This window comes from Squalius cephalus, assembly GCF_949319135.1.
Source record: "Squalius cephalus genome assembly, chromosome: 5".
Classification (NCBI taxonomy): Eukaryota; Metazoa; Chordata; class Actinopteri; order Cypriniformes; family Leuciscidae; genus Squalius; species Squalius cephalus.
This window is the reverse complement of record NC_137126.1, coordinates 1,062,198-1,075,856: the sequence shown is the minus strand read 5'-3', so window position 1 is coordinate 1,075,856 and position 13,659 is coordinate 1,062,198. Positions and strand designations below refer to the sequence as shown.

The following is a 13,659-nucleotide window of genomic DNA, read 5'->3' as shown; positions in this document are numbered from 1 at the left end:
TCTGTGGCTGGAGCAAGATAACATCATACCATGGTCTAAGGGTCCACCAGGGCATGATGAAATGCCTGGGAAAGATTTAGCGAGGGGCCACACGTTGCATTCACACTGTTTTGTTGCTGTTGCCATTTTTGTGTAATATGTACAGTTTAGGGGTGTAACGATACCCTAATTTCACGATTCGATACATATCACGATACTGAACTCAAAATACGATATTGCGATACTCCAAGACATATACAGGGTTCCCGCGGGGTCTTAAAAAGTCTTAAAATGTCTTAAATTCTGAACTTTAAATTTAAGGCCTTAAAAACCTGTTAAGCTTCACCAGTGCGTGGGCGCACTGAAGCGTTTTTTTATTTATATAGTTCAAAGTTACTATCAGATTTAATGTTATACCTTGACAAACTATACATCATTAAAAAGATATAATACTCAAGTTTCAGTATTTGACCACTATTGTATTCTGAGAAACTTATAGTGACAGTTATGTCTTAATTTGTGTCAGGAGTTATGAAATGAAAAAATGAGTCGATACCTTTAATATGAATTATGCACGTCAGCCGCTTTCATTCATAAAAAACTCCCGTGCTGTCGTCATGACAGCGATACACAAAACAACGTCCTTCAGGGCTTTTAGCTCAAAAATGTGCAAACTTGGAGAAATATTGATAGATTCTCATAGATTCACGTCATATTTCTAAAGACAGGAATAATATTTATTGAATTTATACCCAAATGCGTCGATGTAATCATTATGATCGCTTCTTACTGAGATGTGCAGTGTTTTCAATTCATACCAATAGCCTGAGGGCGCTATATGCACAAAAAATAATCCATATATGGGACATGAAGAAGAGCCATAATCATGTGACATTCCAGGACGTCACTGCTACACACAAAGCTACAGAGATCCCGCTGTAATATGCATGTTTTGAAGACAATAAACATGTTTGCTATGATATTTGATTTGCCTGTGTTCTTCAAGCCATGCCAGGTATTTTCATAATAATAGATTATATTTATAATGTAATGCTAATCGATATAGACTTTATCATCGTGCATAAAACTATAAATAATGTTTTCTGTCTGATTTTTTTTTTTTATCTGAAGCCAAATTATATCACAGAAGATTATTTAAAACACTCGATTGCATTATGAAGTAAGTTTGGAGCACAAACATGGTTTTAATCTCATAAATGGTCGTGTATTGATGGTGTGCTAAGCTAACATGCTAGCTAGCCCAGGTGCACCTGCCACCAGGGGTTATTCTTTTATGAATTTTGTTCTAAATAAGAATGCTTACTGATATGTTTTAGTGCATTTGACCACTATTTAGTGCACTTCAAATGTGAAGTGAGAACTTTGATAAAAGAAATTAGGGATTGAAACCCTGTGAATAGCCAGTCGTTAGTAACTATAATGCAGACAAAAGAAATGCATATTTCGAGCCATAACCAGTCTGGAGAGGTGTGAATGTGTGCAGGGGGAGACTGAGACTGAATGGGGCTCGTTTGCACCACAAAACAATAGAGACAAAAGGCTGAATGGATGCTTAGACGATGACTAAACATCAGTAGCATTTTTAGAGTAGCCTAATCAAAATAAAGTCATGACATGATCTTGAAAAACATTTAACTAAATACAGAGTTTTAGACTTATTATCTTCATATTTTAAATATAACATGGTCAGACATGTGGCTTTAGCTGTAGTGCATTTCTAGATTGCTCCAGTGCCAACTTCAATTTTATTTTCATTAATATGTTTCATAAAAAAAAAATTCTAATAACTTTACAAAACTTTGAAGCTATTTAAAAAAAAAAAAAATCATTATGACAATAATTAATTCTACATTTACAATAAACTACCAGGTGTCAGCTTTCAAATGAGATCATAGTTGTGCTTTTAGTGCAAAGGGTTCATGAACTGTATCTGTTTCAGTTTGGGTATGTCATTTCTGGGGATTTTTCAAAACTGGGGTTGCAGCTTAACAGGTTAAAACGTCTTAAAAACAGCCAGATTTTCATCCGCGGTCTTAAATTTCATTTAGTCAGGTCTTAAAAAAGATTTTACCCTCGTTCATTTCCAGAAACGCTGGCCGCATAAAGTTATTACAAAGTAGCAAAAAAGTATCGAAGTCGCTCGCCAAAAGGCAGTTCACATATCGCGTCTTTTTCGTGCTCAAGTTCGTTCAAATGTAGGTGTGCGGTAAGCAACGCGCTCGTTTTTTTCCAGGCGCAGCAACATGAAAAAAGACATGAAGGATGCGGGTGCACCCAAACACTACGGGTGTTTTTCTCTTCTCCGTAAATAAATCTTGTAACAGAGCTACAGCAAGCGTCTTTCGGCGGTGGAAATCCATTATCCACTAAAACTTTTTTGTCATTGTGGAGTTGCACAGCAACGACAGACGCCACGGGAAAATCGGACCGAATTTTACTATTAATAATAAAAGATAAGATAAAGTGTATTGTAAATGTCACTAAATAATTTTTTATAAAAAGAATGAGTCAAAAAAGATAAATTAAAGTCTGAAATATGTGAGGTTTATCTTTTTATAAAAACCTTTTTTGTCAACTTTATTTGAACTTACATGTTAGTATATAACATGTTGCAAGACACTTTTAAAATCTGGCTATCATTTTTAATCGTATTATTTTAATGTTTATGTTAGTGCGTATTGATGCTAATTTTATTTGTTATTTGCTGTTTTTCGACATAAAACTTGGTGAATTGATTTCATTGTGTAGTATTATTATTAGTACTTTTTGAACAGGATTCTGTGATAACAGTACAGAAACCCCTAGTACAGTTGCAATTGAAATGATTCAACCCCCATTGCAAAAAAAGTTTTATTGGCAAAATTAACAGACTTTACGCTTTTCTGAGGAATCTGAGCCTGTTCCTCATGAGCAATGGCCTCCAGTTCAGGAATATTCTTGGCCTTCTTCAAATCCTACCAGAGATTTTCTATAGGGTTCAAGTCATGTGACTGTGATGGCCACTGTATCTTCCAGGATTTCTTCTGCAACTAAGCCTTGGGGAATTTGAGGTATGCATGGGATCATTGTCCTTTGGGAAGGTCCAGTGACGCCCAAGCTTTATCTTCCTCACTGACGGCATGTTTTCTCCTAGGATTTCCTGATAGGCAATGATGGCAACAGGCACTGAGGTTTCAGCTTGAACAGTAAGGCTCGTACTAAACGCATGCCAGAACTCCGAGACTACACCACTACTGACCCAAAAGCACAAGAAAAGTGCTCAAAATCATATAAAGCCACAGAAGTTTTGAGATTCAGTTCTGTGGAGCGATGAAACAAAACTGGAACTTTTCAGCCCTTTAAGTACGAGCCTTAAGGTCCTTGCACACAGAGTACAAAATTTTCGCATGCGTTTTTTCGTGTTCGTGATTGGGTGGCTCTGAATTGTCAAAACAGTCACCATTAAAAATGCTTACTACGTATGTGAAAACGCAGAAAATCGAACCCGATCCAAATTTTTTAATGATGGACGAAAGTTCATCAGTGTGTAAGTGTGATTGACATATCGTGAGATTGTATTTATTTTTTAACGTGTGCGAATTTCGGACTCAGTGTGCAAGCACCTTTACTGTTCAAGCTGAAACCTCAGTGCCTGTTGCCATCTAGTCTTGCTGCAGGTCTTTTGCAGTCACTCAAGGGTTTTTATGATCCCGCCTTCTCAGAAATCTGGTTGCAGCCATTGATATCTGCCTTTTTCTGCCCGTCCAGGTAGTGTAACCACTGTTCCTTTAACTCTGAACTTGCAAACTATGCTTCCAACGGTGTCTCTAGGAACATTTAGTTCCTTCGCTATCTTTACTTTTGAATCCTGTCTCTTGTTTGTGAAGGGCGATGATATCTTCTCTTAACTTTTTGGACCATTCTTTTGACTTATTTCTAACATGCAGTCAAACCTTGCCAGTTCAGATATTTCATGTGTTCTAGCTCAAGCACACCTGGCGCAACTAATGAAGCCCTTGATTAGTGGGACAACACCTGTTCTGCAGATTTGTGCTGTTGTTAGGGATTCTATTCAGTGGGTTGACTAATTTTGAGACTGCCCGAGTCATTAAAAGTTGCATTTTCAGTTGAATTTGAGGAAACCACTTGAAACATTTGTTGTGTTTAGCTATTTACATTACTTTTGTTTGATTTGTTCATTGCAAACAGCTGAAAGTCTGTACATTTTGCCAATAAACCTGATTTGCAATGAGGGTTGAATAATTTCGATTAAAACTGTATATTTATGTGTACAATGTGTATTTTGTGCAGTATGTGAATATTATACGTGCTTCTCTTGGTACAGTCTGTGAAAATAAATTTCCTCTTTCGGGGACAATAAAGAATGAATCTGAATCTGACCACTACTTTCATAGAGGTAAGGCAAATCAGGCGAGTGAAGCACAGTGGCAGGGTATCAGGGACCCCAAGCAAAACTCAACCAGATACAAATCTATCCTCAAGGTGCATTCACATTACAAGCAACTTTGTCACTCACAAGTGAACAAGTGAGTTCGCCTATTGGTTGCCTAGTAATGTTTGTGAGTGACATTCACGGATGTTACTCCATGTGTCGTACCCCACCGAAGGAGACTGAGGTACACCCCTGATGATGTGTCGTACCCCACCGAAGGAGACTGTGGTACACCCCTGATGATGTGTCGTACCCCACCGAAGGAGACTGAGGTACACCCCTGATGATGTGTCGTACCCCACCGAAGGAGACTGAGGTACACCCCTGATGATGTGTCGTACCCCACCGAAGGAGACTGAGGTACACCCCTGATGATGTGTCGTACCCCACCGAAGGAGACTGAGGTACACCCCTGATGATGTGTCGTACCCCACCGAAGGAGACTGAGGTACACCCCTGATGATGTGTCGTACCCCACCGAAGGAGACTGCGGTACACCCCTGATGATGTGTCGTACCCCACCGAAGGAGACTGAGGTACACCCCTGATGATGTGTCGTACCCCACCGAAGGAGACTGAGGTACACCCCTGATGATGTGTCGTACCCCACCGAAGGAGACTGAGGTACACCCCTGATGATGTGTCGTACCCCACCGAAGGAGACTGCGGTACACCCCTGATGATGTGTCGTACCCCACCGAAGGAGACTGCGGTACACCCCTGATGATGTGTCGTACCCCACCGAAGGAGACTGAGGTACACCCCTGATGATGTGTCGTACCCCACCGAAGGAGACTGAGGTACACCCCTGATGATGTGTCGTACCCCACCGAAGGAGACTGAGGTACACCCTTGATGATGTGTCGTACCCCACCGAAGGAGACTGCGGTACACCCCTGATGATGTGTCGTACCCCACCGAAGGAGACTGCGGTACACCCCTGATGATGTGTCGTACCTCACCGAAGGAGACTGCGGTACACCCCTGATGATGTGTCGTACCCCACCGAAGGAGACTGCGGTACACCCCTGATGATGTGTCGTACCCCACCGAAGGAGACTGCGGTACACCCCTGATGATGTGTCGTACCCCACCGAAGGAGACTGAGGTACACCCCTGATGATGTGTCGTACCCCACCGAAGGAGACTGAGGTACACCCCTGATGATGTGTCGTACCCCACCGAAGGAGACTGCGGTACACCCCTGATGATGTGTCGTACCCCACCGAAGGAGACTGCGGTACACCCCTGATGATGTGTCGTACCCCACCGAAGGAGACTGCGGTACACCCCTGATGATGTGTCGTACCCCACCGAAGGAGACTGCGGTACACCCCTGATGATGTGTCGTACCCCACCGAAGGAGACTGAGGTACACCCCTGATGATGTGTCGTACCCCACCGAAGGAGACTGCGGTACACCCCTGATGATGTGTCGTACCCCACCGAAGGAGACTGCGGTACACCCCTGATGATGTGTCGTACCCCACCGAAGGAGACTGCGGTACACCCCTGATGATGTGTCGTACCCCACCGAAGGAGACTGCGGTACACCCCTGATGATGTGTCGTACCCCACCGAAGGAGACTGCGGTACACCCCTGATGATGTGTCGTACCCCACCGAAGGAGACTGAGGTACACCCCTGATGATGTGTCGTACCCCACCGAAGGAGACTGAGGTACACCCCTGATGATGTGTCGTACCCCACCGAAGGAGACTGAGGTACACCCCTGATGATGTGTCGTACCCCACCGAAGGAGACTGTGGTACACCCCTGATGATGTGTCGTACCCCACCGAAGGAGACTGAGGTACACCCCTGATGATGTGTCGTACCCCACCGAAGGAGACTGAGGTACACCCCTGATGATGTGTCGTACCCCACCGAAGGAGACTGCGGTACACCCCTGATGATGTGTCGTACCCCACCGAAGGAGACTGAGGTACACCCCTGATGATGTGTCGTACCCCACCGAAGGAGACTGCGGTACACCCCTGATGATGTGTCGTACCCCACCGAAGGAGACTGAGGTACACCCCTGATGATGTGTCGTACCCCACCGAAGGAGACTGCGGTACACCCCTGATGATGTGTCGTACCCCACCGAAGGAGACTGCGGTACACCCCTGATGATGTGTCGTACCCCACCGAAGGAGACTGAGGTACACCCCTGATGATGTGTCGTACCCCACCGAAGGAGACTGAGGTACACCCCTGATGATGTGTCGTACCCCACCGAAGGAGACTGAGGTACACCCCTGATGATGTGTCGTACCCCACCGAAGGAGACTGCGGTACACCCCTGATGATGTGTCGTACCCCACCGAAGGAGACTGAGGTACACCCCTGATGATGTGTCGTACCCCACCGAAGGAGACTGAGGTACACCCCTGATGATGTGTCGTACCCCACCGAAGGAGACTGCGGTACACCCCTGATGATGTGTCGTACCCCACCGAAGGAGACTGCGGTACACCCCTGATGATGTGTCGTACCCCACCGAAGGAGACTGAGGTACACCCCTGATGATGTGTCGTACCCCACCGAAGGAGACTGAGGTACACCCCTGATGATGTGTCGTACCCCACCGAAGGAGACTGAGGTACACCCCTGATGATGTGTCGTACCCCACCGAAGGAGACTGCGGTACACCCCTGATGATGTGTCGTACCCCACCGAAGGAGACTGAGGTACACCCCTGATGATGTGTCGTACCCCACCGAAGGAGACTGAGGTACACCCCTGATGATGTGTCGTACCCCACCGAAGGAGACTGTGGTACACCCCTGATGATGTGTCGTACCCCACCGAAGGAGACTGCGGTACACCCCTGATGATGTGTCGTACCCCACCGAAGGAGACTGAGGTACACCCCTGATGATGTGTCGTACCCCACCGAAGGAGACTGAGGTACACCCCTGATGATGTGTCGTACCCCACCGAAGGAGACTGAGGTACACCCCTGATGATGTGTCGTACCCCACCGAAGGAGACTGAGGTACACCCCTGATGATGTGTCGTACCCCACCGAAGGAGACTGCGGTACACCCCTGATGATGTGTCGTACCCCACCGAAGGAGACTGAGGTACACCCCTGATGATGTGTCGTACCCCACCGAAGGAGACTGCGGTACACCCCTGATGATGTGTCGTACCCCACCGAAGGAGACTGAGGTACACCCCTGATGATGTGTCGTACCCCACCGAAGGAGACTGCGGTACACCCCTGATGATGTGTCGTACCCCACCGAAGGAGACTGCGGTACACCCCTGATGATGTGTCGTACCCCACCGAAGGAGACTGAGGTACACCCCTGATGATGTGTCGTACCCCACCGAAGGAGACTGAGGTACACCCCTGATGATGTGTCGTACCCCACCGAAGGAGACTGTGGTACACCCCTGATGATGTGTCGTACCCCACCGAAGGAGACTGAGGTACACCCCTGATGATGTGTCGTACCCCACCGAAGGAGACTGTGGTACACCCCTGATGATGTGTCGTACCCCACCGAAGGAGACTGAGGTACACCCCTGATGATGTGTCGTACCCCACCGAAGGAGACTGCGGTACACCCCTGATGATGTGTCGTACCCCACCGAAGGAGACTGCGGTACACCCCTGATGATGTGTCGTACCCCACCGAAGGAGACTGCGGTACACCCCTGATGATGTGTCGTACCCCACCGAAGGAGACTGCGGTACACCCCTGATGATGTGTCGTACCCCACCGAAGGAGACTGAGGTACACCCCTGATGATGTGTCGTACCTCACCGAAGGAGACTGCGGTACACCCCTGATGATGTGTCGTACCCCACCGAAGGAGACTGAGGTACACCCCTGATGATGTGTCGTACCCCACCGAAGGAGACTGAGGTACACCCCTGATGATGTGTCGTACCCCACCGAAGGAGACTGAGGTACACCCCTGATGATGTGTCGTACCCCACCGAAGGAGACTGAGGTACACCCCTGATGATGTGTCGTACCCCACCGAAGGAGACTGCGGTACACCCCTGATGATGTGTCGTACCCCACCGAAGGAGACTGAGGTACACCCCTGATGATGTGTCGTACCCCACCGAAGGAGACTGAGGTACACCCCTGATGATGTGTCGTACCCCACCGAAGGAGACTGCGGTACACCCCTGATGATGTGTCGTACCCCACCGAAGGAGACTGCGGTACACCCCTGATGATGTGTCGTACCCCACCGAAGGAGACTGAGGTACACCCCTGATGATGTGTCGTACCCCACCGAAGGAGACTGTGGTACACCCTTGATGATGTGTCGTACCCCACCGAAGGAGACTGTGGTACACCCCTGATGATGTGTCGTACCTCACCGAAGGAGACTGCGGTACACCCTTGATGATGTGTCGTACCCCACCGAAGGAGACTGTGGTACACCCCTGATGATGTGTCGTACCCCACCGAAGGAGACTGAGGTACACCCCTGATGATGTGTCGTATTGGTGCAGACCCACCGAAGGAGACTGGTAGTGCTGAATCCGTCACGGCCAGTGCTGTGTTGAAGCGTTAGGGATTGAAATATCTAGTCCCAGTAAACAAATTATTATTGTCTCTGTTTTTATGATCAGTTTTGATTATTAAGAGTCAGCTTGACTCTTTTTTTATTATTATATGATTATTAATATTATTAGTTTATTATATTTTATTTTTGTTATTTTTTAGCTTTTATTATTATATTTTGTATTATGATTATTTATATTTTATTTATTTATGATTATTTTTTTTATTCATTTTATCTTTTATTGTTGTTTATTATTTTTATTAAATTATTATTATATTTATTTTATTTGTATGTTGTTGTTTTTAGCTTTTATTGTAATTATAATTATTGTTTTATTTTATATGTATGATTATTTTTGTTTTATGCATTTGTTATGATATTATATATATATATATATATATATATATATATATATATATATATATATATATATATATATATATATATATATATAATTTTTTATAATATTATCTTTTAGTGTTGTTTATTATTATTATTATTATTATTATTATTATTAAATTATTATTATTAAATTATTATTATTATTAATTTTTGTTATTTTTTTGTTTTTATTATTATTATTATTATTATATATATTATATTATATTTCATCACATTTGTCTTACACAATCAGCTTGACTCTTTTCTGAACATGGCGAGCATGTACATTAATGTCAGCGATCCACAATGTAATTCAATGACACGCCTCGCTGAATTATTCACACACACGCGCGCTCGGCTGTAATTTCAGAACGCTCTCTTTCCTGAACAACACATCTGTGCTTCAGTAGCAGCAACTACCTGAACCAGCACTAAACCTCTGAAGAAGTGTGTGTGTGTGTGTGTGTGTGTGTGTGTGTGTGTGTGTGTGTGTGTGTGTGTGTGTGTGTGTGTGTGTGTGTGTGTGTGTGTGTGTGTGTGTGTGTGTGTGTGCGCTTGTACAACTATCTTTGTGAGGACCAGTTTGAGTGTTAGACCAGTGGAGTGAGGACAGAGAGAGTAAAGTGAGGACATGTTGGCCGGTCCTCAGTCTCTGAGAGCCTTTAAAGGCTGTTTGAGGGTCAAGACTTGGTTTTAGGGATAAGGTTATAATGAGGTTAAGGGTCGGTTTAGGGTCAGGGGTCGAGTAAGATACTTAGTTGTGATGGGTAAGGTTAGGATAAGCGGCTAGAGATTGCATTGTGTCAATGAATGTCCTCATAAAGATAGATGTACAAGAGTGTGTGTGTGTGTGTGTTTGATCTCTGCAGCTGAAGAAACCTGTGCTGATATGTAAGAGCTAATGTACATCCAGTGGGTTATTTTGAGATCTCACACACACACACACACACCCGAAGGGGTTTATTCTGAGATAACAACTAGCTGGATGTACATTATCCCGCTTATTGCACGGATACTTGCCACACAAGTAAATAATTAGACACAAAATATTGATCTGAGTTTAAATATTTTATTAGATCTTTAAATGCAAAGCTTCCGTGGAGAAAGCCGTTTCAGCAGCAAGATCAAACTAGACGGACGTTTATGAGATACGGTATTCAATTCTGATAGATTCAGATTAAACTGTTTTAAAATCGTACATGTTTGTATTTTATAATCCAACAGTGTACAAAAAGGCCGCCCCTGCGTTTGTATGAAACGAGAGAGAGTGAGTCCACGATACTGGATGGCATAATTAAATAACTGTACACAAAATATTGATTCGACTGAGTTTTAATATTTTATTAGCTCACCAAACGCAAAACTTCCACGATTCCACAACGGTTCTAGCGAGTGTGTAGCGCTGCTGACCTCAGTGACCCGGATGAGCCTGTGCTTCTGTTCTCCGAGGCTGTTATCTGGGAATAATATACGGAGCAATTGAAGAAACCTGTGCTGATATGTGTGTGTGTGTGTGTGTGTGCGCAGGTGGTTTCGGGAGCGCGCCGGTGTTCGGCAGTCCTCCTACGTTTGGTGGCTCTCCGGCGTTTGGGGCGTCGGCAGGGTTTGGCTCCGCCCCCTCCTTCAGCGGACCAATGGGATCCTCGGGGGGGAAGGTGTTCGGAGAGGGAACCACCGCTGCTAATGTCGGAGGATTCGGGTGAGGAGCTTTACTGTCTCTGTAATGCTGTGGTTTAATGTGAACACACACTCAATCACTCACTCTCTCACACACTCTCACACACTCTCACACTCACACACACATTCACTCTCTCACACACTCTCACACACACACACACACACACACACACACACACACACACACACACTCACACTCACACACACACTCTCACACTCACTCACACACACACACACTCACTCTCTCACACACTCTCACACTCACACACACATTCACTCTCTCACACACTCACACACACACACACACACACACACACACACTCACTCTCTCTCACACACTCTCACACACACACTCACTCACACACACACACACACACTCTCTCACACTCTCACTCTCTCACACACTCACTCTCTCTCACACACTCACTCTCTCACACACTCACTCTCTCACACACTCACTCTCTCACTCACTCACTCTCTCTCACTTACTCTCACACACTCACTCTCTCTCTCTCACACACACTCACTCTCTCACACTCACTCTCTCACACACACTCTCACACACACACACACTCACTCACACACACTCACTCACACACACACACACACTCACTCTCTCACACACTCACTTTCTCACACACTCACTCACACACTCACTCTCTCTCTCACACTCACTCACACAATCACTCACACACACACACACACACACACTCACTCACTCACTCTCACACACTCACACTCACTCACTCACTCTCACACTCTCACACACTCTCACACTCACACACTCACACTCAATCTCACACTCTCTCTCACACACACTCACTCTCTCACACACACTCACTCTCTCACTCACACTCTCTCTCACTCACACACTCACTCTCTCACACTCACTCACTCACTCACACTCACTCACACACACTCACACACACACACACACACACACACACACACACACACTCACTCTCTCACACTCTCTCACACACTCACTTTCTCACACACACTCACTCACACACTCACTCTCTCTCTCTCACACTCACTCACACAATCACTCACACACACACACACACTCACTCACTCACTCTCACACACTCACACTCACTCACTCACTCACTCACTCTCTCACACACTCTCACACTCACACACTCACACTCAATCTCACACTCTCTCTCACACACACTCACTCTCTCACACACACTCACTCTCTCACACACACTCACTCTCTCACTCACACTCTCTCTCACTCACACACTCACTCTCTCACACTCACTCACTCTCTCACACTCTCACACACTCACTCACTCACACACTCACTCACTCACACACACACACACACTCACACACACACTCACTCACTCTCTCACACACTCTCTCACACACACACTCACTCTCTCACACACTCTCTCACACACACTCACTCACTCTCACACACTCAGACACTCACTCTCTCACACACTCTCTCACACACACTCACTCTCTCACACACTCTCTCACACACACTCACTCTCTCACACACTCTCTCACACACACACACACTCACTCTCTCACACACTCACTCTCTCACACACTCACTCTCTCACACACTCACTCTCTCACACACTCACTCCCTCACACACTCACTCTCTCACACACTCACTCTCTCACACACACACACTCACTCTCACACACTCTCACACACACACTCACTCACTCACTCTCTCACACTCTCTCACACACTCACTCACTCTCTCACACACTCTCTCACACACACTCACTCACTCTCACACACACTCTCACACACACACTCACTCTCTCACACACACTCTCTCACACACTCACTCTCTCACACACTCAATTTTTCAATTTCAATTCAAAATGAGCTTTATTAGCATGACTGTGTAACACAATGTTGCCAAAGCATCAACATATTATATATAAATAATAAAACAAACAAAACATATATGTATAGATCATGTCATATGTAGCATAGTAAATATAAATAAATAGATAAACAAACACAATCTATCCTAATAAATGAATAAATACAGTGGGTCTCTCTAGAGAATTAGCTGACTCTGGCGTTGTGAATAGCTAACACATATTTAGCCGCTAGTGCAGCTGTACTATCATCTTCTCCCAGTAAGAAGAACATTTTCTCAGCGTCACTCAGTTCAGAGAATGATGGAATCAAGATTTCAAATCTGGGCAGAAAGGTTTCTCTTATACTGGTGTATTTAGAGCAGAAGAGCAGAAAGTGTTCCTCATCCTCGATGTGCTGTAGGTCACAGTGTCTACAGATCCTCTGCTCTCTCACTCACTCACTCTCTCACACACACACTCTCTCTCACACACACACACTCACTCTCTCACACACTCTCTCACACACTCACTCACTCACTCTCTCACACACACACTCACTCTCTCACACACTCTCTCACACACACACTCACTCTCTCACACACTCTCTCACACACTCACTCTCTCACACACACTCACTCTCTCACACACTCTCTCACACACACACTCACTCTCACACTCACTCTCTCACACACTCACTCTCTCACACACTCACTCTCTCACACACTCACTCACACACACACACACTCACTCTCACACACTCTCACACACACACTCACTCACTCACTCTCTCACACA

The 13,659-nt window shown here is 45.2% G+C and overlaps 1 protein-coding gene across 1 annotated transcript in view; it reads left to right on the top strand.

Annotated features, from left to right (window-relative positions):
- nup214 (nucleoporin 214) overlaps positions 1 to 13,659 on the top strand; it is a 94,183-nt gene that overhangs the window by 71,820 nt on the left and 8,704 nt on the right. The window contains exon 33 of the mRNA XM_079872171.1: positions 10,879 to 11,050. Within this exon, the coding sequence (XP_079728297.1) occupies positions 10,879 to 11,050 (172 nt within the window). The remainder of the gene's footprint in view (positions 1 to 10,878; positions 11,051 to 13,659) is intronic.